This window comes from Falco cherrug, chromosome 3, assembly GCF_023634085.1.
Source record: "Falco cherrug isolate bFalChe1 chromosome 3, bFalChe1.pri, whole genome shotgun sequence".
NCBI classification, from domain to species: Eukaryota; Metazoa; Chordata; class Aves; order Falconiformes; family Falconidae; genus Falco; species Falco cherrug.
This window is the reverse complement of record NC_073699.1, coordinates 106,767,163-106,794,696: the sequence shown is the minus strand read 5'-3', so window position 1 is coordinate 106,794,696 and position 27,534 is coordinate 106,767,163. Positions and strand designations below refer to the sequence as shown.

The window sequence follows — 27,534 nt, the reverse complement described above, 5'->3', positions numbered from 1 at the left end:
GGGCTCTGGTGCAGAATTTATGTGCGATGCAAAGGAACTTCTACTCCAGTACATATGGCAACTTATGTATGTGATGGAGTCTAAAATTATCCAGCCCTTCTTAAAATCCATGTGTCCTGCTCCGAAGAGCTGCCATCCTTCCCAGTGCTCAGCCTCCTGCAATCTGTTCTGCCTGTGCGTTTCCCTTTATGTAAGTGCAAAGATTAATTGCATCGTTAGGTTCTCCCGTGTCCCTGCCGCCTCTGCCTCGGCTCCCATCTTTGCAGAAGGTCTCATTTCCGACGCCGCTTCTGTTTTCAAAGGAATTGGGCACTGGGCTGTTTTTATTTTATTTTTAGAGCCTTTTATCTTTTTCGGCAGTGTCCCACTGGGAGCTGCTCCAAGATTGCCGCGAAGGACACGGCCGGGCTGGCTGTGCCGGGCTGCTGCCGGGGTGGGCGTCAATCCTGACCCGGCACATGCAGGAGTGAGCTGGGAGCTGCCGGCTGCGGCTCCGTCAGGACACGGCTCCCGTCAGGACACAGCTCCTGTTGTGACAATCCTCCGGAGCCAGAAGTCTTTCTCTGCCCCTCGCCTTCAGCTGGTGGGGTGCTGGCGGGAGGTGGGGAAGCCTGTGGCGTTTTCCCTGTGAATTCCTTTGGGAAAGGAAAGCCGGAGGCAAGCAGCCCAGGAGCATAATGATTTGGCTCTGGCTCCCCAGTTGCTCGTGGAAGCTGGCCGGTCTCCCCAGCTGTGGGGAGGATGACCCTGCCAGCCTGTGCAGCTCTGGGCTTGGTGGCTCCTGAGTGATCCTCCCTGTCCCAAGTGGCATCCCCATGGTGTGGGCTGTTAGTTTGGATCCCCGCCTCTGCCTGTAGAGCCATGAAGGGGTTCTGCGAGACCCTGCTGGGTTTCCTTCTCAAGGGCATGAAGCATCAAGGCTGCTCCTTGATGTCGGACCCCTCCTGGGGTGGAGGAGGTGGGTGCTGGGTCATCTCCATCCTCTGCCTCCAAGGTCCCCAGCCCTCCCGTTTGCTCCCCCTGACCCGCTCTTTGTTCTGGCAGCTGGTGCCAGCCTTTCTCTGGAGGAGTCTTGCTGTTCGAACCAATTGACGGGTAATTGGGAGTAAATGGAGGAAATGGGTCATTTGCAAAATAGGTGCTTGAGTTGATGGAGAAAAATAACCCTGACGCATCCCATCCTGTGCTTGGCATTGCAGGGGCTGCTGGTCCATCTGTCTGATGGCTCCCCAGGGAGGGAGCCATGTGGCTTGCAGCCCTGGGGAGCAGAGGCAGGACCCCAAAGTACACGGGGTTTGCAGCATTCTGCACCTCCCTGCGTTTTGTTGAGATCTTGCCTTCTGGCTCAGCCCTGGGACCATGCCAGGATCTAAAGAGCCGGCATTTCAGAAGCGTTGGCCTTTGGGAACTTGTTTCTCCTTGGTCCTGCCTCTAGAAAACCCCTTCAGCAGAGATGTCTGCAGTGTGGCTGACATCTGCCGCCACCTCCCGCGCCAAACCATGTCCTGTCCTTAAATCCAGCTGGGATCCTTGCTCTTTTCTCCAGCTTCTCCCAAATCTCCTGCATAGCGTATTCGCTGGCAAAGCAGAATAAGTGGTAGAAGATGTCGGGTGTATGCTGCCTTCCAGAAACCCTTCTGCAAAATAAAAATTTTGGAAGCGAGTGATTTTGCTCCACCACCAGATGCCAGAGCTTTGTGGTTGCCAGGGCAGGTGCCAGGCCATCGCTCCCCTCCGCTTCATGCTGGCCCTTCCTGGCAGCTCGGAGTTGGTCACTGGCTGCTGCCGGCACACCGGCTCCGGGGCTGGGAGCGAAGCCTTCCCCGCGAGCAATCGCTACCCGAGTGCTTGGCACTGGGTGTGTTTTGGTGAATCAGATTCACCGAAGGTGACCTTGGTTTTATGATATTAAACTGTCAAGACTCACATTTCTGAGCCTTTGATTTATGCCCAGGATGCATCCTGGCAGCAAAGTCCGCAGCGCTTCCTAAAAAGGTGTTGCTGCTGGCTGGCGTCATTGCTCAAGATCAGGGATTTTATGGGTCTCCGCATCTTGAGCGGGGATCCACGCCTCCTTCCCAAGGCAGCCAGCAGCAAAGCCGGGGTCCTGCAGCCTGGGCAGTGCACTGACACTGACAAGCGTGAGCTGATGGTGGATCTTGAGCAAGGATGCTCAGGTGGTGAGGTGTGCTGAGAGACACGTGCCCATGGGCAGGGCTAATGGAAGCCGGGGTAGCCCCTTGAGCCGGGGTGTGATGCATTTTTGTGCTCCCGAGAGCTGGGAGGCTGCTGTGCTGCGTGCTGGAGGTAGCCTTCAAAAGGTGAGTTACATCTCGTTGTGCAACTGTGCCGAGCTGTTTCCATGTCCTCTCAGGTGTCACCATGGGTCTTGGTAGCCTTGCATGGCTTTTCTCCTGCTCTTCCCCACGCCTGATGTGTTTTCCTTCACGTTTCTGGGGGATTAGGGTTTCTTTGGAGGTGCGTGGGCTGGGGAAGCGTTGAACACCCACATGCCCTGGGAGGTGGCAGCTTTGCCCTGGGACTCGGGCTAAACTTAGGTAGCTTTCCTCCCTTGATGAGCATTGCCAGCAGTGTGGGCATATGGACAGGGACCTGAAACCCCTGGGGTGTGGGTATGAGCAGGGGGAGATGAGATAATGAATTTCAAGGGAGTCAAAAATTTTGTCCTTTGAGAGAAGGGAGCAGAGCAGCAAGCATCATCTGCAGTTTGAAATGCCACTGATAAATCTTGTCTGGCCCAATTACCCAGCCTGATGCTTGGGCTGCTGCTCAGAGTCTTGCACAAGCTCACCGTGAGTGGGGTGCACTGTGCCGAAAGCAGGGGAGCCATGGCCTGGCCCCAAATCTGCTGCCCAGGAGCGTGGGAGAGCCCTGAGCAGCATTCCCATGGGAGCATGGGGATGCTCTGCGCCAAGTCCCCATAGAGCGCAGCACTCCGGGCTGTGGTAGGGGCACGCTGCCCCCAGCGAGTCTCTCCCAGGAGGGTTTCCCACCCTCCAAGGAGGGGACCGCTGGGTGCACACGGCTTTTACCGGGCAAAGGGTGTGCGCACGTATAGCTGCTGACGCTGGAAAGAGCTGCTGTGGCCAGTTCGCTGCCGAGCGCCTGGCCAGGTCTGCAGCCAGGTCTGAAGCCCATCTCCTTGCCAGGGCTGCAGCCAGGGTGGCCCCAAAGGCATCCCCAGCTCTGGCCGTGCCGCAGCCCCTGCACAGGTACCATTCTTGCCCATGGGCAGTGGGCTGGGAGCCCGTGCACTCTCTGTGGGAAGGAGCAGTGATTTCCTTGCTGCATGCACCCGCATGAGCTGGGAGCACTATTGCACAGATGCACATATAGATATATAAATATAAAAAACTGCTTGTTTTCCTGTCATGCTAACATTTATTTATTAAAAATACCATCCATCAGGAGCTGCAACATCTGTTTGTGAAAAATAGCACATCCTTGGGCTGCAGCCAGGAAAATCATTTCATTACGAAATTGCAACTGTAAAGCAGCACAAAATCACAAACATACTGTACATTGAGATGCTTTTGTTTCCAAACTGCTCATTAGGAATGATACACGAGGCAAAATTATACCCTGTATAAGGTGAATTAGGAGAAAATGAGCCCATCCGACCTTCTAAGTGAGCAGCAGTTAGTGCGGTAATTATTATCTCTGGTTAATCCCGCACCCACTGCAAGGCTGCGCTCAAGTTTCCCTTTCCGTCCCGGAGGGGATATGTCTTCACATCTCTTCCGTTCTTTGTGCCTAATTCGGGCTGACAAGGAACATACTTGAGAGGATAGGAAATGAGAAGCCTGGCTTAAGGATTATTTTATGTAAGGCAGGAGAGAGGATTGCGTCGCCGCTGCCGGGGGCTGCGTACGGCCCCGTGCCAGGGAAGGGCTCAGGAGGAGGCGGTGGGGGGGGGTCTGTGCATGGCAGGGGGCTTTGCTTGCCGCCACCCAGGATCCCCCTTGCCTCCCGTCCACACTCTCACTCGTGTTTTTTTTCTCTGCAGGTCTGGCGGTTCATCAGATAATCACTATTACCGTGTCCCTCATCATGGTCATAGCTGCTCTGATAACAACTCTTGTCTTAAAAAATTGGTAAGTTCCCTTCTGGGTCTGTGGCGCGGGGATGGGGACAGGGTGGGGATGGGGGTGCCCTTCCAGCTGTGGGTGCTAAAGCCCGTGGCATCCACCAGGATGGCTTCCAGAAGGCATTGCAGGAGAAAATATTGGTTTTATATATATATACTGAAACCTCCAAAGGAGGTTGAAGCACCTCAGTTTGTCTGTGCCCCGGTGGCTGCCCTGCCTCTTGCCATGTGGCGGGTGGCTTTGGGGACCAGCATGTAGCCAGGGTCGGGTGGCTAAATCCCATGTGGGACATGTGCATATTGCTGCTCTGGGATCAAGTCGCTGCAGCGTGGTGCCACCTGGTGAGGTCAAAGTGGTGTGTGTGGCTGCAGCGGGTGTTCCTGCAAGGGAGCCGGGACCCGCCTGGCGCTGGGTGGCATCTCCTCTGCCACCTTGCTTAAGCAGCTTTGCTGCTGCTCCTGCAATCACCAGCCTGGCTCGGCAAGGCACAACTGCGTTTTCTGACCTTCCCTACGGCTCCAGGGACTGAAGGGCACCTTCTGAGCCCCTCAGATGCCAATGGTTTGAAGCGTGCCCCATCCCCCTGGGCCCTCGTGTGCTCCTCCGGCTTAATTTGCTCCCATTTATTCTCTCAGCATGGCTGGGCGTATGGCAAAATAGGTTAGCTTTCCGCTTCAGGCGCTCGTGGCTTTACCTATTTTCCCAGGGAAACTGGCCTACTTTGAGGTCAGTGTTGCTGGTGTAGTGATAAGGCGGCAGCTCTGGGCCGCTGGGAGAGCTGCCGTGCAGTGCTGCCCTGCTCGGTGGCCGTTCTCTCCTGCCCGCTCTGCCCACCCGAGCTCTCCACGGGTGCTGCAGCAAATCGATTCCTGCACCCAGGAGGAAATTAGAAAACCAAGCTGATGAAGAAGCCTGCTCGCTTCCTGGGATTAGGGAAAAACCTATTTGCAGGGCTACAGAGGCATCTTAATCTCAGCAGAGTTGTAACGAAGCGTTGCAGCTGGCCAAAAGCACTGAGTTACTCGCCTTGCAGCTGGGTGTGCTTTGCTGGGAGTGGGCCCATGGGCAGGCATCAGGAGTGCAGCTGCTGATGCTCGTTTCTATATCTCAGATGGGATTTACTGAACTAAACTTCCCTACTCGTAGTAGTATTTCAGTGAAGGAGAGGGGAAAATACTTTATAAAACACTTCTGGGATTTTTCTCTAATAGCCGTCCTAAGCAGTCCATGTCACTGATCCGGCCGACTGCAGCTTGGCAGAGCAGCTCGAGTAAGCTCATGCTGAAGCCGGGGGCGGGGGCGGGAGGAAATAAATACGGTGATCAGTGTAGAATAGAAATTGTTCACAATAAGTGAAACTGGGAAATCACTGGAGAATACCCAGAGGCAAGTGCGATCAGCAGTCAGACGTGTCCCAGGCAAAAAAGCAGCACCTCGTTGAGTTTGCTCAGCTTTAACATTTGCCGAACTGCTTCAGTTTTTCACACCGCGTGTCAGGCTGCCTCCAGCTCTGCTTGTACTGGTGAGGGCTGGCCGCACGCTGGCTGCAGGCTCCATGGCAGAGCTGACCCAGATCACAGGCTTAGTCCCTGGTCCCAGACAGGATGAGATCTCTGCCCCTGTGCTTTGGCCGGCACCTGTTCCCCTCGGGCAGGACAGGTGAGCGATGGCCACGTGCCATGCAAGTGTCCTTCTTGTCGGTACTCCTCCTGCAAATGTGCCGTGGTGGGGTGATGGTTATTTTAGTGGCTGTCACTTTCGGGTGCATCAGCTGGTGCAGAGCAGGCTGTGCCCCGCTGCTGGCAGATGCCGACAGCCCAACCTGTGCCACTCCCAGGGGAGCCCCACAGGTCCCCCAGCGCAGGCAGCACAGCGTCCCCAGCTCCCCCACCCTCGGAGCTGCAATATTCCGAAACTCCAGCATTACAACAGGTACTGTCAATCCTGTTTGGAAAAAAGTGACATCTTAATGAAATCAACGTCTAGACCCTTAAACAGGACCAGCCTGGCTGAGGGGGGGTTCCTGCTAGCTGGTGCTCTTCCCGTTTCATACGTACCGTACCAGAAGTGCTGCACAGCCCTGAGATCCTGTTGGAGCCTCCGGAGCCACTGGAGTCACCAGGGAGCAGGGCTGCCCTGCCAGCTGTCCCTCGGCTGAGCATGTCTGCTGTGTCAGACCCGTTTCTGAGCTTATTTATCCTGATAACTTAAAACCTTTTGGTGCTTCCCAGATGGAAAGGGTTTCACTTCATTGTTCTCACCAACATCTTTTTGCTTAAAAAAAGGCTTTCATTTCCTGCAGGTATAAACGTATGACTTGTTAAGTAATTCCTCTGATGATAGAAAGCTTGTATCTAAAATTTAAATCTGATCCTTAAAAAAAAAAAAGGCGAGCCAAATGCCTGCTTGATTGTGGCTGAGCTTTCCAAAGTGCCTGAATTCTAAGCTAATATTGAGCGATGTGTAATGAATGGCTGGTAACACGAGTTCTGCTGAGCATCAGCGACGCGTGGTGCGTCGTGTCCCTTCTTCTCTCCCCCGCCGCCCCAGCTGCGCACAGAGTGGGCGCCCACGGCGCAACAGCCACCAGCGCAAGCTGGACCAGCAAGAGGAGAGCTGCCAGAACCTGACCGACTTCGCCCCCGCCCGCGTGCCCAGCGCCCTCGACATCTTCACCGCCTACAACGAGACGCTGCAGTGCTCCCACGAGTGTGTCCGGACCCCCGTGCCTGTCTACGCAGAGGAGGCATTGCATTCGCCCGGGGATTATAAAACAACCTTCAACGGAAACAGGTGAGGTGGCCAGCGCGGTTTCACTGCAGGTCGGGGAGTGCCATCCTGCTCCGGGGCTGGGGGTCCCTTGGCCAGGAGTGATGCCCATGGGCAGGAGATGCCGGGGGGGCGCATGGCAGAGCTGCCTTCCCCTGGCTCTTTGAGCTACGATTCTCACCCACCCTGTGTCTCAGGATGTGCCCCGCCGCTGGACCTCTCACCCCGCTGATGAGGGTGGGTGGGCGGCTCGGCAGCCCCTTGCTGCACGCCCGACCCTGCGCCCAGCTCGGCCAGCCCTGACAGCGTGCGGCACCGCACATTTTTCAGTTCCCAGCTGTTGCCGCCAGCACGTAAAACGCCGCTGGATCCATCTTCCAGCATTCGTGCTGTCTCCTAAGTGGCATCGAAAGAGCTGCTGGGTTGCGAATGAGCGGGATGATTAATGGAGGAGCAGGCAGTGAGAGCCAAATGAACCGTTTGTCTGGCGTAAAATAATGATTCATTAGCAAGGGGGCTCCATAGCAGCTGGCGGCGTGGTGTAGAAGATGCGAGCTCTCGCTCTGTGTGCCCCGTGCCGGCACGGGGAGGGAGGTGGTCAGAACTGACCTCTCCCTGTGCCCTGGGCTGGCTCCCAGAGCCCTTTCACTGGGTGCTGAGGCAGTTTGACCACACAGTAAACACATGTCCCCCATCAGAGCTCAAGGAAAAATCAGCAGGAGAGTTATGAGGGGGAAAATGAGCAACTAGCACTGCACACAGCCTGGCTGGACCGTGGCATGCGTGCCACGCGCCGCTGATGTCTACCTGCATGAAGGACAGAAGCCTGGAAGCCAACAGCTTGATAGACATCTTGTTAAGCATCATCTTCTGCGTGTGCATGGGGTTTTGCTAGTTCACGTTTTTCAGGGTTTCCTCAGATCTTGGAAGGCGGAGAATTGGCAGGGATTTTCAAACCATTTCGTTGAACGTATGCGTGCGTTGATCTTGATGTGAACCCCGGCCAAGCGATGAAGGGGTGCCCTTTGGCTGGAAGGGGTTGTGGCTTTTATGCCCTCAGGTGATGCTTTCTGGGATCCCGTTGGCCGCGGTGCGTTTCCAGGTGTGCCGTGCAGGTGGTGGGCACGGCAGAGGTGGGCGGTGCGGGGCAGTGCTGCTGTTCGGTGGTGGGGAGGTGGCAGATAGGGGATGTCCTGCTGCCCTTTGGGGGTCAGTATCCTCAGAGCATTTGGCTGTGTTACAAGGTGCTTGTGCACAGGGATAAAAACATTCAGTATTGCAGTCCAACTTTTTCTTCTTCTTTCTCTGCTTTGCACCACCCTGGTTTCCAAGGCCAATAAGCCCATTCAAAGCATTACTTTTGAGATATTTGGGGGAGTTTTGCCTCTCAAAAAGCTGATTTTACAGCAGGCCACCTTGGCTTGCTCCTTCTGTGTTACATACCAGCACATGCAAGCCCCTTTTTCTGCTCGCTGCAGACCCTCTTCTTCTGACCGGCATCTTATTCCCGTGGCCTTTGTGTCTGAGAAATGGTTTGAAATCTCCTGCTGACTGGCCGAAGCCTGTTTGACTTCTGGGGGCAGGGCAGACGCCATCGGGCTGTTTCCTGGTACGTACCGTGCTCCCCCCGCGTCCATCCTGTGCCCATCCCACATCCATCCCGTGCCCATTGTCCCCTGCCCATGAGCAGCCGCTCTCTTCCCTGCCTGGTGCCATCCTCCTGCTTACACTTCTTTTGGGACGGTCGGACCCAAGCAGGGTGGCTCACCTGGCTGGGGTGGCCGGACACATCTCCTGCTATGGATGGGATGTTGGCTTTTCCATGGAGGTGAATTGCAGCCAGGCCCAAGCTAAAAGGCAGGGATGGATGTGGACTTGAGAGAGAAGTACGCCTGGGGCAGCCTTGAACTTCAGCCTGATCCTGTGGTTCCAGCCCACCTCTAAAAACCTCGACAAGCAATAGTAATTTTCGTGCTGTGAAATGGCCTGATCTGTAATTAACCTCTTGTTGCATGATGGACAGCCTGTCTCATTCAAGAGTCATGCATCTGACGTGCACGTTCCTTTGGTACCTCAAAGCTCATTTGATGATGTTTGCTGTCATAAACCCTTCCATGCTCCTGCTGAGATGGTGCCAGGGTCGTTGTCCTCCTCCTCCTCCTGCTCCCATGCCCCTCCTTGCTCTGCGGGGAGCCGACCCTGCAAGCCTGTGTGCGCAGTCCCCAGCAGCCAGGTTCACACCTTGGGTACTGCTGCAACCAAAGGGGTACAAAGATGTTGTGCTGGTTTCAACAGTACATTGTTGTGGGATTTCTTTTTTTTTTTTTTTTCAGTTGGCTTGAGCCGTTTTCACCTCCTTGTATTGTTTTTGAAGGTGGCACGGCCGATAGTGGTGGCAGGAAAAGCAATTAGGGTTCATCATGTGCCAGCTCACCGCAGGGCAGTGGTGCCCGTTCGAGCCACACGCTCAGGTGAATTAATTGGTCTGTCCCAAGTCCCTGCTGTAATGAATCATATATTCAGTGTAAATGAAATTTCCAGCCTTCCCTGACTGCAGCTTGCTCAGAATAGCCTGTTTAACATTATGCTCAGCTATTGAACACAGAAATATAATTAGATTAGAATGGAAGGGAATAAAAAGTTAATGGTGTCGGCTGTGCTCGGGGCTGGCTGTGTCTGGGCTGGCAAGGTGAGGTGTGCCTCTGCCCACGGCGGAGGGCAGAAAAAGTAGAAAGCAAAGGTTCAGCTGTCTGCCCACCAGCATCTTTGCTCATGGGGTCTCGCTGACATGACTCACGGCTCAGCCGGGGCAGCTCTGCCCCCAAGAGCCCCTCCTGGCTGGGGGAAGGGCAGCTGGATGAGAAACAGAGAGGGTCTGCAGGGTCTTCCTCAACAGCACATGCGGATGCTAGCTTCAGAAAGCAAACAGCAATAATCCACTGCCCCTTTTCCACCATGGGCTTTGCAGTTGGTGATGTCTGTCCATTGCCTTGAAATGATTTTTTTAAAAAAGCCAACACAAACCCCAAGCCAGTCACACTCAGATGCCATCAGCAGCTCTCTTGCCTGAAGTAGAGGGAAGGAGAATGGGCAGCTCCGAGCTGTTGCCTGCTGTGGGAGGCCTGTGCAATTCCCACCACTCCTGCCCGAGGTCCTGTGAAACTCCGTGCTGAAGACTGCACCCTGGTCATCTCCATGGATTTCTTTAAATAGTCCAAAGCTGGTCCATTGTGCCTTATTAAATCCTTGAAATTCTTATTGACCCGTTTTCATGGAATCCATAAAATGCATATTGACGTACTCTGGAAAAATCTATCTGAGTCGTACCTGGAGCATTAGCTCTGTAATAGTGTTTCAATTATTTATACAGTTCTGGAAGCTGATGTTTGGTTTCATTAATGTTAGCAAAATGAGATTAATTCAAAGCCTGTTCTCTGCATGCGTGCTCATGCATATGTGTATTTGCACCAGGATGTTTCTGGAACACACGTGCATATGTGGTACATCATGGTAAAACCCACGTGACTGCCATAGATCCCTGCTGTATGTGGGGAGTGACGTAGGGATTGTCACCACAGCACAGATAACAGGAGAAGCTGCCCTCATCCCCATATGGGGTCAACGCAAATCCTTTAGAGGTTCAGAAAAAGGCTGCTTAATAATTTTTCCACACTGTACTTTTTCCCATGCACAGCTGCCTACACTTTCTTGCCAGGGCATGGTTGTTAGAGCGTGGAGCTGCCAGGGTCATGATGTGTGTGCCTTCTGAGCAGGCTTCGCTCTGCGTGGTGGCACTGCACGGCTGTCCCTGCAGCTCGGTGCTTGCCCTGCAGCCCGATGCTTGTCCCACAGCCCAGTGCTTGCCCCACAGCCTGTGGCGGTCAGCACGGCTCCCTGCAGCTCCCCAGGAGCCTGCACTTGAAAGATGCATTGCAACCCCATGCAAACAGCTTTTTGCATGAATGCATATGTGCCAGTTGGGACATCCAGCAGAAAAAAATGAATATTTCAAGTTTTACATGTCACTGTAAGGTAAAACCATCCGAGAGCAGATGGCATTGAGATAAGCTCCCTGGTAGGCTGTTCCCTGTCCTCTTGGTGGCCTTATACTGTCACTGGACAGATGCTGCTAAGCACAGGAGGAGCGGTGGGACTGAGGATGCTTTTCCAGCTCTTGTTTTTAGAGGAGAGGCTGGTGGAAGAGGAGAAGCAGCTGCTTTGGGCTGCCCCTCTTCTGGAGGGATGGCTCTTTTCCTGGCTGGCTTTGCCAGCAGCAGCAGTGTAGCCTGAAGGTGACAGTTGATGTTGACCTGCTGCATCTCGGCAGAGGTGGAAGGATGCTCTAGAGTACGTGGAGCTTCCTGGCCGGAGGGGTTGCATGCAGCTTTCTCTTCCCAGCCCCTTTCTCCCGGCCTGCACAGGGGACAGTGGGCAGCACAAGTGGAACACCCTGGCAGCTGGGGTAAGCAGAGCGGGGGGCTCTCCCAGGCACACAGCCATGCACCAGGAGGGGTCAGATGCTGCACCAGTCTCCATGACAGAAACTTCTCTCCTTGGAAAGGCTCGGAGTGCTTTGTGAGTTTCTATTGATGGCACTTTGCAGCTCTTAGCTGTCTAATAAGCAAATTAGTGCTGCTGAACATGTAGAGTCAGAGCTGAAGGCACGAGATGGATGGTGTGGCCAGAGGCAGGGATGGCAGGGCAGAGAGGCTGTGCAGACATTTTGACTAGATGAGCACCGGGAGGGTGGTTGGAGTTTAATGCGGACTTCACATTACAGTCCATCAGCACTGTGCAAGTACCGAACATCGTGCTGCCTAAATGGCAGTCTGGCATTTGACGATGCTGATGGCATCGTAAGGCTGGGCTGAGCAGTTGCAGGGAGCAGATGTAAGGGACAGCACCGCAGAGCAGTCTCCAGCCTGGAGACTTGCAGGCAGCACTGAGGTTGTGTCAGGAAACCTGGTGAAACTCATCTAGTTACAAGCCAAGCAGATGCTGAATTTTTTTTTCCTGGGGTCAGGTTCATCCCGTCCCAACAGGAGCCATGGGGAGGGTTCTTGTGCTGCTGGCACAGTTGCCACCAGGGTGCCAGTCGTGTCCCCCCCCCCCCGGTGCAGGTGATGTCGCCTGCAGTGAGCAGCTGTTGGAGCTTCCCAGCAGATTGCCTCCACTGGCTGTCGGGCCCCGCTGGAGCGCTGGCTTGTGAAGGGATGTCACACCTCAGCAGCAGGCAGAGCCCGCCGGCTGTGCCTGCAAAGAGCAGACCTGGCCCATCCGTGGCAGCCCAGCGTAAGGATGCTGCAGCAGCAGTGTGGCCCAAGGCTGGATTAGGTGAAGAGTAAAGGGAGTCAGTTAAAGCGTTTGTGCCAGGCAACTCACTGAGGGATTACCTGCACGGGGGTATAAGCAGCAAAACACCCTGTGCCCTGACCATGGCAGATGGAAGAGAAGACAGCGCCAAGGCAGAGGCAGGAGAAACCACCCTTTCAGTAACCAAAAGGTGAAATTTGCTGAAGGCTCAAGTGGCTTTGGCCGGGTACCCCAGCAAACTGTGGTTGTTTTGGTTTGATTTCATACTGGCTTTGGGGCTTTCTGAAATGAAGTTTGAGATTTGGCGTTATTCTTGTCCTTAATCCCACTCTCTTTGACTGAAAAACCCCATGGAATGAGATTATACAAAAATCTGTAAGGTTGATCAAACGCTGACCTACTTTGCACAAAGAGGCTATTTGGAATACAATATAAATTGTACATCCTGCGATGCACGCATTGAACAGCATTCATCCAGAACTACGTAAGTGTTCGGCATCGCTGTTTGGGAAGTGGCAATTTGAGACCTGAAAATCATATCGGTGCAGTAACATTGATGTGACCCTTGCTTTTGCACAAGGCAGTTGAAATTTACAGTATTGTATGTTAATTCCATGCTTTGAACACGGCGAGCAGCTGCTGTGATGGCCCCGTTCTGCCTAACAACAGCAAATGGTTTGTATTAACATTAACAGATAATGAGTCATCATAAAAAATCCAGGCTTGTCTTCAGTGGCATAACAGCGGTCCCAACACAGCCCGGTGCGGGAGATTAAGGACTCTGTAAAATCTGTCTCGCTAATTAAGATTTCAGCGTTGTTCTTAGAGATGGCATACATTGGGCATCTTGCTTAAAAATAATGTTGAAGAAAGAACACTTGAACAAAAAGCATATTGCATTTCTAAATCTAAATCTAAGCAGCGTAAATTAGGGCATGTGTGTCACCAGCCCACTGTAGGCAGCACCCCTGCACCTGCTGTATTTGTACCTGCAGGATAGAAAGCCCACACGTGGGTAGCTGTCAGGCACACGGAGCCGTATTACAGCATGTATCGCTGTACCTAAAGCCACATGCTCGTAAAATGAGTGGCTGCATGCTAATGATGGGGAGTAATTGTTCTAAAGATTACTAGGGAGAGATCTTTCAGAAGACGGCAAATAAATAGCTTAAGAAGAACTTCAATAGGATCTCTGTTTTTGATGCTTAACCAATTCCCTATTGATTTCTTTAGGGCATTTAACTTTAGAAAATCTTGTTAGGACTCATCATCGTCTTCTCATCTGCCAGAGCACTCACTGCTCTTAGCCCAAGTGCGTAAAGGTCCAGAGCGTAGGGACAATCAGAAGCTAATCACGTTTTGGAAATGGGCTGGAGGAGTTGGAAGTGTGCAGTAAGGCACACTGAAGCCTCTCAGTCACTCCCACCACTTGCCAAAGCATCCCCGGCCCAACACGTCCCCAGTGCTGTTCCAAGCACAGCTGGAAGCGAGCCAGGCAAGGCTGCGGCTCCTCCAGGGAGGCACAACCAGTGGTCCCAGTCCCAAACGCGGGCTGGCAGCTGGGGAGGAGGAGGTCACGGCCGTCCCGCTTCCTCCATCCTCTGCTCCCCCGGGATGCTCGCCTGCTGCTGTTTGGGTTTGCTGCCCTGAGCCCTGCGGAGCTGCTCCTGGGAGGAGGGGGGAACCTCCGGGCTCCTGGGGGGGGGCTAAAAGGAGCAGTGTGAGTCACGATGCGTTTCCCTGTTGTAACTTAATCTTTGGTTTTTTTTCTCATCCTTAACAGGATTCCATTGGTGAACCTGTAAAAAATATAAAAAAATAATGGGTTACCTGTACCTACCATTTCTGTTTACCAGTAGGAGACTCAAAGAGCAGCGTTCTATGGGCCAAATATATTTTTATAAAAATGAACACGCCTATAGGTAACTGCATTTTTCAAGGAGCGCGTTTTTTGGAGAAGAGAAAGAGAAATGTGTGAGCAAAGAATCCTGTGGAGGAAGAGGAACCGGCGGGGGACTGAGAGGGAAGGACTGAGCGCCTGGAGCCTGGATTTGGACCGTGACTCTGAACCTGTGCCAATAATACCATTATGTGCCATGTACCGATGCAAAGACTTCACGAGAAGCTGAAGCTAAGTCGATAACGCCTAGAAACGTTGTGGAGGACGAATGGGGTGTCTCTTCTGCTGGGATCATTCATTCCGGTCCATAAACGTACATACATACAATATATGTAGAGAGAAAAGATATATATACACACACAAACACTTTTTGTACTGTAGCAATTTTTGAAGATCTTAAATACTCATTTTTAAAGAAGATGTCATGGGCTAAAAGTCTCGTTTCTTTAACGTGCATAATACAAACTAGGTGAACCGATGTTTTCTACTTTGGCAGCTTGCCTTTCAAACCTATATGTGTATATATAGGTAGACATATATACATATATATAAGTGTGTGTGTATGTATAAACATATATATGTATGTATACATATATATATATATATAGTTTTGGTTCTTTTTGGAAATGCTTTTCCAACGGTGGTGACGTGATGGCAGCAGCGAGCGGTGGGGGCCAGCTGGGGCGGCACGGTGGGCTGCTGGTGGGAGCAGGGGAGAGGCTTCCCAAAAAACAGCCGGAGCAGGGCTGCGCTGCCCCATGGTTCCTCCAGCTGTGGAGGGGATGGCAGAGCGCTCTGGAGGCTGGTCTGGAGGGAAAGGAGAACGGACATGGGCTGGGATTAGAGCTAGAAGGATGCATCTGGGCCAAATTCACAAAGTGCATTCCTGCTGTAGGCCGTCAGAGGAGGCGTAATGGCGTGGCGAGAGGAGCGGGCAGCAGAGGTGCTCCCCTCTCTCCCACCTGCCCCACTGCTGTAGGGCTCCTGGCTGCACCCGCCTGGTGCAAGCCCCTTTCCCCGACACGGGATGCTGCGTGTGCATGGGGCAGTTCATGCTTCCGCTCCCCCTGCCCCCCGCGGGGGAGATGTTCCCCGCAGCAGGGCGGCAGGTTGCGGGGCAGGGCAGGGTGAGCAGGCAGCTCGCAGCAGGCGGGTCCCCTGGCTCGTGGCAGCTCGCTGGAGGTGGTGGTGGTGAAGGGTGCGTCCAGCCTTCTGTAGCCTGATACCTCATCAAGATAGATAGGATGAAGCCTGCAAGCCTGTGCCTGCCCTTATTTCATGGAGCTGTGGTCCCTGCTGTGTCAGGTGTGATGCCTTGGGGCTGGCTGGGGATGGCTTTTAGCTGTGGACTGTCAAAAGATCAGCCTCTTTTGGCAGAAGAGATAAATTTTAGGAGAAGATGTGGGAGGTGGTTTTTTTTTAATGGCTTCTGAATTTGTCACAACACCAAAGCTTGCTCAGCCCTTTGTGAGAAACATGAGAGGAACGAGCCTATGGCCTCCTGAGCTAGCCCAAGGCCAGCGAGCTCCGGGGAGCCTCTTCCTTTGCTCTCCTGGTCTTGGCTGGGTCTGCCACGGCAGGAGAAGATGCATTCCACTGTCCACAATCACGGGGGTCACTTAATACCATTAAAAAGGGACTTTTGCCCAACAGTTTGCCAGGGAAGTATGGTTCTGCTGCCTCTGGTTTGGTGTGTTGCTCTAGAAACGTGTCACATCGCCCATCCAGCTCCTGCAGAGGTGGGTGGTTTTGGTGGGTGCTGATGAGCATGCCAGCCCACCAGCAAGCCCCCCTGTCCAAGTCTTTCCATGGAGTCAGGTGCTGCTGTTGGTGCAGCAAGCTGTGCCATGCCATGCCGTGCCCCTCCAAACTGGCACGGCTGGGAGAGCCAGGCAGGAGGGGGGGATAGTGGCAGCGGGCTGGGGTCTCCCAACATGCCCAGTGTCTCACCACACTTTGCTTCTGCTCTTTAACATGTGCCCTGTACCAAGCCTGGGCTTGCCCATGTAGATGGTGCCAAGGCAAAGCTTGCAGAGGGGTCCCGTACAACTCAAGTGAGGGTCTGCTTCACGTCAGACACCGCAGTGGGTCTCGGTTGGGTTGCTGCAACGTTACATGGGTGGGAATGACAGCAGAGTTCAGACCAAAGTCCTCCAGTTCTTTTTTGTAACTGCCCTTGGTAAATACTAGCGATTTTTTAGAATTGTCCAGATATGCATTTCTACTCATCCACTAATTACTCAGCTCCATTTCTTTATTACAATGAACTTGCAGTTAAAAAAAAAAAAAAAAAAAAAAAGGAAGTAGAAACTTCTGGCATTGCATATAGCTTCATGTGCAGTCTCTTGTTTCCGTATCCTTTTCTGTCCCTTTCTGATGGAATTGCACAGTCTGGATTATTTTTCCTGAATTTTTGGAAGCTGCCCTGGGAAGAAGTCTTCCTTGCCAGACCTGATGATTACCTGCAGGCTTAAACCGAGCATCTCTGAAGGCGCTGGCAACAATCCCTGCAACTCCAATGAGCCTCGAGCATCGCCTTGGGTGCATTCTGCACCCGGGTCACTGCCGACCGGCAGCCAGAGAGGAGGAGGAGGGTTCCTGTTGCTCCTGGCCAGGTTTTAGTCCATGACTGAACCCATTCCTTCTGCGGAGGTGGTTTCTTGTGAACACTGAGCTGGGCGGGCATAGGCGGCAGCAGAGATTCGCGTCCCTGGGGCTGGGTCTTGGTGTTGGAGGGTTTTGAACAGGTCTGGGTCCCCTTAGACTTTGGCAGCGGAGTAGAGATCTCATCTTTGTGTGTGTTTCTTAAAAGCAAACCTTGCAATGATGGGGCTGGGCGCTGAGGGGTGTCTGCTGGGCGGCTCTCCAGGGTGGTGGCTGGGATGCCTGCCCAGGATACTTCTGAGGCAGGGGATGGTGTCTCACTGGAGGAGCAAGCCCCCCAGGCTTTGGCCTTCCCTGAGAAACATGGGGAATGTTTGCCCTCGGGGTGTGCCAGGATTCTGCCCCAAAACAGGGAGGCACGGCACTGCGGGAGGTCCCAGCCCCACCGCAGGCAGCCTCACCTGGGCGCCAGGGAGGCTCTGGGCTGCAGTGGGGTGCAATTAAAAGCATGATGCGTTACCCTGCTTGGATGGTGGATGCCCCCATGCAGTGGCTGTGCAGGGGATGCCCTGGGTGCTGCTGGCCCCAGGGCTGCCCTAGAGCCAGGCTTTGCTGGGATCAGCCAAAAACCCACACAAGGAGTGCAGATTCTGAGCGACGACTCCAAGGTGATCTGTCATCTCAGTACGCTCGGATGTTTGTGTTCTACTGTTGTAAATGGTGCAGCCCCTGCAAATTACCCTTGCTGGCATAGTTTTTGAATTCTCCTTCTTCATTTGACTTTGCTGGCATCAATCCACTCCAGCTCGGGAGCCGCGTCTGTTGTGCTTCACCCATTGATCTTCCTGTTTATTTGTATGTGCTGGCTGCACCCAGTAGTTCTTGTGGGGACTCCAGTGTAAGCTCAATAGCAATTTGACATCATGAAATATATCTTGACTCCCTCGTTCCCGAGAGTTTGAAGCATCGTTCTGCATTTCTGCGTGTATGGAACACGCTGCCTGAAGGAGAGTCGTCAGGCGGAGCTGGGGGCTGGGAGGGCGGGCAGCACTGGTGCTGGCGGTGATGATGATGGTGATGGAGAGGCGCCCTGCCTTGAACCTGGCACTCAGCTCCTGGGAAATTCCCTGCAGAGCTGGAGGCAAGGAGAGGAGAATGTGTGTGTGTGTGTGTCTGTGTCTGTGTGTGTGAGAGGGAGAGAGAATGAAGGCAAATAACTTTGGCCCCAGACGACAGGAGCAGGTTTCTGATGGCAGGCTTTGCATGAGCTTTCCACATAGTCTGCAAGAAGGACACGTCCTGGTCACCGAGAGATGAGCGGTGAACCGAGGAACAAAAGTAGATGCACAATCTTCCCTTATTTATAAGGACCAACAGCACTTGCACTTTATCAGAGAAACCCTCCCATCCCTATGCATGCTAAGCACACCAACAAGGGACGACTGCCTGAAGGAGGGAAGGAAGAAGGGAAGGGCTGGAGCTGCATATGCGGTGATTGATGAGGCAGCATCCTAGCATCCCAAGGCCTTTCACAGTAAAGAAGAAATGAACTATGATTATTTCATTCCCTAGTATTGACGAAAGCCAAAATACAAGACAGACATGAAAACAGAAAGTCACATTTTCATGGAATAGACCTATGGAGCAGATCTTTCACGCCGTGGAAAAAGCAGGCAGGCATGGTCTTCACAGACACGTTTCCTCGTGAGTTTTGCCACGTTTTGGCCACATCATCTCACCCTGAGGTCTTTTGGCTGCCACAGCCACAGGTGGTAGCTCGAGACGAGCTCCCTTCTGTCACTGCCCTTTGCCGGACACAAAGCTTCATCCTCAGCTCGCGGGGATTGTGCCAGGTGTCGTTGGCTTGAGCCAGCCCAAAGCTCATTCAGCAATAATGGGGGAGATTTTGCCAATGCTCATGCCACTGGGTACTTCGAATCAGCTGGAGCGGCTCGTCCAAGCAGCGGAGTCTTGCTCCAGTGCAGGGACAGAAAGGACGTGTGTACATTTGGAGAATTAGGGATTTTTCTGTTCTCACTCAGAAGCTGAGCCCGTTTCCCAGTCTGATAGCATTGCACAGGTAGCAGGGAATGTTCCACCGTGAAATACAGCCCCGTGCGCTGGATGGTATCGTTTGCATTGCAAGGGATAAAGCTGCAGCTTGTGAGCAGCAAGGTGGCAGATGTCCCTTGTGAACATCCCTGCTGTGTCCGGGGCAGTCTCATTGCTGTGGTGCAATGCTGGGGAGCTGCAGGCACGCGTGTGGTGGGACTCAATGGATGTGCAGCAAATCCAGGGGAGTATCTGCAGCAGGCACAGGGTGCCGCGCAGAGCACAGTCTGGATGCAGCATCAGGTGTCCACCACCGCCTAGCAAAACTATGCCTCCAGTGCGCCCTTCCCTTGGAAAACCAGAGCTTTTTACTGTGTTTTATTTCATTGTGTATCTGGCAGCTTGGGAAAAAGAAGTTTTGACCCTTGCTTTGCCATAAACTTCCAGCTAGCTGCTTCTTGCTTCTTTTTTATTAATTTTACAGATTTCTTAACCTTTTCATAGCTCCTAAGAAATGTGTCGCAGCTGCTGAAAGGCTGCCAAATTCCCCAGGTGTGTAGCGGTGTGCCTGTGTGTTGCTTGTGGCTCTGTCTTAGAGAATGGCTTGGGATGAGCCCTTTTTGTCACCAGCCGGCAATGCTGGCTGCTCCTGTGCAGGGATGGCAGCTGCTCTGCTCCCCCCTGGCATAGGGGAGGCTGGCTCTTCCTCGGGCTCTGCAGCAAGCCCAGACCTCCCGGGGCTGTGCGGGACCCCTCCTCCATCCAGATTCCTTGCAGACACCGAGCAGGAGCTGCAGCACTCGCTGCTCCTGCCAAGCCAGGGAGTTGGTGCAACTCCTTGTGTGAGAGCTGCGGGCAGCACTGCTCGCTGTGGCCGGCGCTGGTGGGCTTTTTTCTGTGCCAAACTCAGCTAGTTTGGGGCTATAGGTCTGAGCTACCATATCACAGCAGCTCCAGGTACAGCGGGCAGATTGCGAGGGTTTGGTACTCAATCCCCTGGGGGGTTTTGGCAAACAGAGCTATCCCAAGGGCAGCAACGTCCCGTAGCATCCCCGGGCGTGCAGGGCAGAGCGGCTCCCGGGCGGCTGCCCATCTCTCCAGATCTGATCGTTTACCTTCACTCTGTCTTCCCAGCTAATGAAAAGGGCAGGCTGTGGCCGTGGCCGTGGCCTTGGCCATGGCAGTGGAGAGGCGGCAAGGGAGGCTGCTCCGCAGTGGTCTCCAGCCTCCGTGCCCTTCGCGCTGCCCTCGGGAGGTCAGAGCAGCAAAGGCAAAACGGGCGCGGGAGCATGTGCCGGGGCGGATTTCAGGTTACCTCTCCTCCATTGGCAGCTTGTTGTGAAGGAAGGTAGTTCAGTTAAAATGGTAGTTAAATAGTAGATATTCTACACATATTATATATTTTGTAAAAAAAAAAAAAATATAGAACAAAAATATATATGTACTATCTCAGCCCACCCATTTCAGGATGAATGTGGTTGGAATTTTTGTTCAACCAGGTATAAAATCTGTAAGTGATTTTTTCAAAACCAGCAAGAGATCCCTCACCATTTCAGAAGTCCGTGGGTTTGGTCTCCAGATCTCATGTAACGCTTCTCACGCATTTTTAAGAATTATTCTCAGCATTTGTAGGTACATTTTTAATAGTGTCACGAGTGGAGATAATATTTACTTTGAGAAAAAGTATATGTTGCACAAAAATGTACACTAAGGGCACAGATTTCTGACCCAGATTCTTCTATTTTAGGTTCCGAGGGGTTTATTTTTTTGTTTGATAGGACATGTACAGTGAAGTTTACACTTTATTTTTATTTTGCCAAAAACCGTTTTCTAACATGAGACAGCTTTTACTTTGTAACCGGTTTTACATCACTGAGTACTTCTTTCTTTTCCTGGGAAAATCCTTCACCGCGAGACATCCAGCGCATACGTGTGTGATGCTCTGGCAACTTCAGGCTGTTGCCGGTGGAAGCGGCCATCGCCTTTGGCCATGGCAGTTCCTGCCGGCGCACCCGCGGTGTGAGCCAGGGCGATTGCAGCAGGGTGCCGGCTGCCCACGGGGCCACACAGGCGAGAACTGTTTTCTTCCCGAGTGGTTTTTAATTTGTCTCTGTACTTCGAAGCTGTGTATTTGGAAGCACTGTAAATGCCACCCTATACCGATTTCCCTGTGTATATTTAGTACTCTGATGTTGCTATTAAAACTGATATGAGAACCGCGCAGCCGGGTAGTGACTGGGTTCCTTTGCGCAGTCCCTGGGGAGGGGACGGGGTCGTTTTGGGGGTTGGGGGAACCAACCCCTCAGCACGGTGGAGCCCAGGGGCTTCCCGAGGTAAACTTCTCTGTCTCCCCAGCTGTGCACCCCTGGGTGAGCAGCTGGGAAAGAGCCCTGCCTTCATCCTGGGAAAAGGGTCTCGGGGTCCCCGTCACCGTACCGCCCACCTACCAACCCTGTGGCAGAGGTGGGAGGGCGCCGGGTCCCCAGGCTTGCCCAGTGTCCCCCAGGGCTCGGGGTAGCAGGACCCGTGTGTGTGCATTGGGGCAAAGTGCTTGAAAGAGGGAAGCCCTTCCACAGGACAATTAGAGAGTTAATTAAATGTTGCTAATGATGTTTTAAATAAACAGCTATGCAATAAGGTAAGCAGGCGTTACAGAATTGCTTAACCTAGATACATGCTTTACATAAAGAGAAATTTTGGCCCTGAGCGGTTGCATATTAAAACGGTATTTCTTGTTTGCAAATTCAGTTTGAAAGGGGTGATGATGGTTCACACTTGAGCCGTCGTGCTTCCAGGCGGGGCTGGTTGTGCCATTGCACTGCCGTGATCTGCTTGCTGGACAGACGGACGGACGTGGGGACCTGGGTGCCATGCGGAGGGGGCTTGTGCAGAGCTTGCTGGGCAGCCGGGACAGCTTCCAGAGCCCCCTGTGCTTCCACCAGCATCCTCCCCTTCCCCAGCCACCACGGGACGGCGTGCCTGTGGTTCTCTGAAATGCCAGCTGACCTAGAAAGGGGGGAAAAAAGCCTTTTCTAGTGTCCGTGTCAGCTTTGAAAAGGGATGACCTGGGGAGATGGCTCAGCACAGCCGCCTGCTGCTTTCATTTCCAGGCTGTGGCAGCAGCCGTCCCACGGTGCCGTGCCCTGACGGCACACCGAAACAAGGACCAGAGGTACTGCCCAGCCCCAGCCCGGCTAAATCCTCCCCAAAAGCTCTCTTCTGTGGGAATATGTATAGGAAAATAGGGAGGGACAAAGTGAGATGCTCTTCATTTTAGGGCCAAATTGCCAGCTTAAATCACTGTGACAGTGTGTACAAGCTAACAGGATGCGAATGGCCCCGGAGCTGCATATATCAGCCGGAGAACTCTGTTCATTTCCAGATACAAGCGGGATTTCAGAGCATGAAATACAGTGTTGGGATCTCATTCCTTTCCCTGCTATTTATCACAGCCGGAAACATACTCACCAGCCTGAATTGTTGCCGGTGTCGCTGCTGGGAGCGCAGAGGAGAAATATTGTGCTGAGCCATGTAGCGTGGGAGAGGGGATGTGGGGGACAAGGAGGAGCCGAGCGACTGGGGTGGGTGGGTGCTGAGCGGTGCTGCACGGGTGCGTGTGGCTTCCTCGCACAGACTGCAATGGCCGTGGGCAGCTGGTACGGCTGCAGGAGCAGACAGCAGCTCGTCGTTTCTCTGCTGCTTGGCTGACTCCCTGTGCTTCGTGGAAGACCGTTGCTACAGGAGCTGCTGCCCAGCCCAGCGAGCTCAGCTTTCTGCATTGCAGCCAAAGAGGACTGGCCAAATCGGGCATCCCCGAGGAGCTGGCCATCCCAGCTGCCCTCCAGCACCGATCGCTGGAGCCAGGAGCATCCCCTCCTGCTGCTCCCCCCACCATGCGGTCAGGACGAGGGCAAGGCCACTGCGTGCCATGCCCCCAGTTAAATGCACCTCGAGTGGTCCCCAGGGCTGGAGGGGCCTTGCCTGGGTCACCGTCCCCTTTTCAGCACTGGAGGCAGCAGTCTTGGCATCCTTCAGGGGTGCCTCAGCCCAGCAGCGGGGCGAGACTGAAAAATGAGCTGGAAACAAAACACAAGCACACTGGTGCCGCAGCACATAGTTCTGTTAAAAAGTAGGACTAAGCATTATCCAAGTTTAATTATTATAATTATACCGGGGTGAAGTAATTGCTGGAGATATTTTAAGCATCAATCAACATGCTATTTTGAAAAATGAAGCCCTGATTTATCCAGGGCTAGGTAGTAACCATCAACATGCAACAATGCTGCCTGCAGAAGGAAGAGCCCACCAAGAAAGGTTTTTAAGCCTTTCATATCTTCTTTATTTGCAAAGAGGGGCTGGGTGTGGGGGGTGGTGGTGAGGCAAGAGCAGGGAAGGAGGAAGGGGGTGCCCTGGCCATACGGAACCTGCTGTGCCGGCGTCGCTGTGTCCCACCAGTCGTGCACTAGGAGCCAGGCTCCCAGCACCAGGCTGGGCTGCAGCAAGAGCATCAGCTTCAGGAAGAGGAGCTGTGCGTGATGCGGTGACCCCACCTCGGCGGTGGCTCCGAGGAAGATTGGCTGGGGCTGGATGATGTAGCGATGCTGAAATCATTTAAGCTTGTTATTGTGGTTTCTATGGCTCTCTGGCTGGATGTAACAAATTGTCTGCATCATTTTCCAGATGGATCGTTCTTAAATCATCCAGGACAGGCTTCAGGGCTCAGCACTGAAGCAGTAGAAGGCACTTCAGTTCAATAAATGCTGGAAATGTGCTATATTGAGTGCTATTTCTTATTAAAAGTATAAGTACATCATCTGAGCTGATGGGTCTCACAGCCAAGATCTCTGCGCTTCACACCCCTTCCAAGTGCCATTAGTTCCCCGTGGGGATGGGGGACGGGGACGGGGCTGTGCGTGGGTGCCTGTGGCAGGAGGCAGGGTGGCTCTGCGGCAGAATGGAGGGGACACTGGAAGATGAGCTCGGCCAACAGTGGGGCTTGCATCTCAACATTTGGCCACGGAAGTGCATGCCCAATAAATGATGAGCGCTGAGAGAGCATTTTATTACTGCCAGGCAATTTGTGCTAATAAGCAGTTTGAAGCAGCGAAGCCTTTCAGCAGAGAGATGAATTATGGCAGAAGGGCATTGGAAAGGAAGAGCCCCAAGGATGCTGCAGTGGAGGAGGCCTGCACGTAAAATGTTGGCGCAGCCTGTGGTGGGATCAGTCTGTGGTGGGATCAGCCTGCGGTGGGTTCAGCCCATGGTTGGGATCAGCCTATGGTTGGGATCCACCCAGGGGTCTCCTCTGCTTGCCCACCTGGGATGGGGAGCGCGACAGCTGCCCGTGGCTTTCACTGGGTCCTGCTCCCCCGTGGGACTTTTGCTGAAGACTCGGGAAGTGTGTGTGGATGCAATCCGCAGGTTTCAGATGCCAGACTGGTGTTAGATCTAATCTCAGGTTTTATTGACACTGATACGACCTGAGCCCCAAGACTCCAGGACTTGTTCAGCTCTGCCAGGAGTGACATGTCTATGTGTTTTTAATAAACTTACCAGAATGAAATCCTTGCTGTTCCTGTTCATCCTCCAAGCATGATATTAACTGAAAACTCACATTTATCTTGGTTTCTTGTCAGGCCAAAACGGAGATGGAGTTTCTTCAGGGCTGTTACTATCTTTCCCTTGCAAATTTTTGAGTGTGAATAAAAGATGTGACTGGAGCAGAGGATGGGAGGCAGGAGCTGGTGGCAGGCGTCCTGGGAGCCTGCTCATCGCCTCTGCCACAACAGAGGACGAGCACGGGAGGTGCATTAGCAAAAGCCCCGCTGGGACCTCAGGGCTGGGGCAAGGCACTGTCCACGTGCAAAGCCCCGTGCAAAGCCCCGTGCAAAGCTGAGGTCAACAGCAGGCTGGAGTACACAGCACTGGGCCCATTCCCAGTGCCCAGCACCCACCCAAGCAGGGTGTCACTCAAGCAGCAATGCCAGGGGAGGCACATCCACCTCTGCGGTTGAGCCGTGTTCTCTCAGGTGCGGTATTTATTGACCTGTCAAAGGGCTTGGATGTGGCTGACCACGCTTTCCCCCTGCAACAATTGATTTCAGTTGGCTTAGATCAGGGAACAGTTGATTTCTTTGCCTGATACTTGCTCTGGCCTTCGATAGTGTGAGTGTTTAGAAATATATCACCTGATTTCACTGGCTGGAGAGCATCACCTGATGTTTCCAATGGGCAATGCTAACACCTATGGCCCTGGAATGGCCTTGGGGCTCTAGTTTCCAAAAAGAGCCTTAGTTAAGGAATGCTAATTCAGCCTCTGGTTGCCACCGAGTATTTCCTTTGCTAACCCAAGGACTGCTCTGCTTGTGTTAGTAACAGGGGAGTCCACCTTTCATCCCATTTTTCCCTAACAGTGGGATCCACTCTATGACAACTCAGTACTTTGAGTCTCTGCTCTCCAGCCCCGCTGGCTCTGTAGTGGGGGCAGACCTGGACTGGCCCGTGCCCAGGCTGTGTTGCGAGGGACGCAGCCCCTTCGGCCTCAGTCAAGCCAAATCTGATACAGGGAGTCAGAGTGCAGCATCCCAGTGCAGGACTGGCCAGGCAGGTGTCCCGATTGCCTCGTGGTGCAGGGAGCCAGCCTGCCATCCTCCCCCGGGTGTGTGTTTCCAATTACCAGCACATCTTTCTCCACTTCAGGGGCTGGCCAGCACTTTGCCCTCAGTCTATAAAAAGCACAGCTTGACATTTGTTTTTCCCTATCTATTCCTCATTCATGTTTTCCTTCTCCTTGCTTCAGACTCCGTGCTGACGCCCCGACCACCAGCTATACACAGAGCAGTGGATCACAGCCAGCACCATTTATAAAATGGTTTTGTGAAGCCATGAGAAGAGCAATATCCATGTAACAGTCCATAAACCTGTACATCGAAGCAATTAGCCATGATCACAGTCCCTGGTAAAGAAAAGCCCCATATTCACCCATTTGCTTTCAATCAGCCCAAACAGCCTCTCAGCTGGGAACCATCCCACAGCTGGTGACATCCATCGATGCCATGAATCCTTTGGGCTGGTATATTTTGCACTGGTACTCTCCTGGGGTTTTAGAAGGCAGAAGCCCTCAAAATCTGGCCCTCTTGGGCAGAGAAATGGGGACACTGGGGGTTTTCTGTAGCCATATGTCACATGTTGCCTGGGCAGGAGCTGGCTCAGAGGGGCTACCCTTATCCTACCAACGTCTTTGCCAGTCAGGTGGAGTGTGCGGCTGAAAACCAGGAGCCAGTGCTAATATTTAAAATGCAAATAAAACCTTTTCCCTCAGGCTTGGCAGGTTTTAGTGCTGTCTGGCTTCAAATAATTGACTCCCAAAGCCGCTGAGGCTGCCTGTCCTTGGGCAGAGGGTAGGGCAGAGCAGCAACTGCCTGTACTGAGCCTCCCAGGGCTGCCTCTGCCCTGGGAGCAACTCTGTGGGATATGGGGGAAGAAGCAGCCAAGAGCCCCCTCAAACCCCTCTCCTGAGCCCGTGGGTCACTAGTGCTGGGGAGACTGGGAGCAGGGTGAGCGAGCCCTTGGGAGCAGACCCCATCCAGGGGGACGACACGCTGGCAGGGGCAAAGCCTGATGACAGCTGAGTGACACTGAGCAGGGGCCAACCAGCCGCCAGAGCCCAGCAGCATCCTTTCTCCAGGGGGCTGGGAAGAGACCGGACAGTGCAGCCTTTCCAGAGGCAGGCAGCCAAATGCACTCAGCACATTGACTGAGCAAACAAAGTGGCGGGACAAGAGGCCCAAAAGACGCAGTGCTCACTGGAGACCATCCGAGCATGGGTTTAACCCGCTGAATTGATTTGCAATGGTTTTTTGGCCAAGCGCAGCTCTTGAGTCACGCTGGGGCTATACAAGTGGAGTGTCAGCTTGAGCTAGGTTTGAGAGCTGCAAAGAAAAGAAGTGAAGGGTCACAAGCTCTGTGAAATTCCTTCCCAGAGTCCAGCTGAGGCTCCCTGCAAGGGACCTGAGCAGGGAAAATGCAGCATCCTCGGGGGCCAACACAGCAGTTCCCAAGAGCAGGGAAACAGAGGCTGTGTTTTCAAGGAGAAAAAAGATGAGAAAAGGGAAAGGAGCAGGAGAAAGGAGGCGAGACATCAGTAGGATGCAGCAGGAGCAGTACCAAATGGGCACTTCTCGCTCAACTTCAGTAAAGTTTGGAAGAGCTATTAAAGCAGGCGATCAGTGAAGGGGGAAATTGAAATGTTAGGGGATGGAACGAAAAATTAGGCCCAGATAATGGCACAATAGTGCTAGGGTTTAAAGCACTCTCCAATAATTTGTTGTGAAGAGCTGTAAAATGTTCCCATGTGAGATCGTCTCTGTATCCAGCTGCCCAGCAAGCAAAATCCCCAAAGCAGTGGCGTGACGGGCACGACTGCCCTGGGGTCATGAGTCCCTGCCACCAATCCCCAGCATTACCAATCGGGGCTATAGATAGCAGGAGAAAGCCCAGAGATGAAGAAAAGGGTGGAGATGCTTGAGCAAAGCAGCAGCACGAGATTTGAGGGAGCCAATTTTTGCAGCTCTTTCCAAAAAAGCAGCAACAGCTGGTTTGGCCACCCGAGGCTCTCTGGACTCTGCCCCTCTTGCTGCGGCTCTGCTGGAGGAGATGGGGCCGGTGGGCACCCATGGCTGGGCACCACGCTCAGCACCACGATGGCAGTGGGAATTAGGGCTCTGCCTGGGAAGCCAAGCAGTTGGGGCAGGGGAGGCAGGATGATTCTTTGAAATTAGTCAGTCA

General features: G+C 53.3%; 1 protein-coding gene across 3 annotated transcripts in view; it reads left to right on the top strand.

The window, feature by feature from the left end:
• The window catches only part of AJAP1 (adherens junctions associated protein 1), a 47,021-nt gene extending 26,053 nt beyond the window's left edge, over nucleotides 1–20,968 (top strand). For 2 of the 3 annotated variants that reach the window (XM_055705865.1, XM_055705863.1), the window contains exons 3-6: nucleotides 4,028–4,115; nucleotides 6,660–6,902; nucleotides 8,357–8,487; nucleotides 13,975–20,968. In XM_055705865.1, coding sequence (XP_055561840.1) covers nucleotides 4,028–4,115; nucleotides 6,660–6,902; nucleotides 8,357–8,429 — 404 coding nt within the window. In that variant the 3' untranslated portion in view covers nucleotides 8,430–8,487; nucleotides 13,975–20,968. The remainder of the gene's footprint in view (nucleotides 1–4,027; nucleotides 4,116–6,659; nucleotides 6,903–8,356; nucleotides 8,488–13,974) is intronic. The other variant, XM_055705864.1, reaches the window with a different exon arrangement.
• Nucleotides 20,969–27,534: the final 6,566 nt, after the last annotated feature.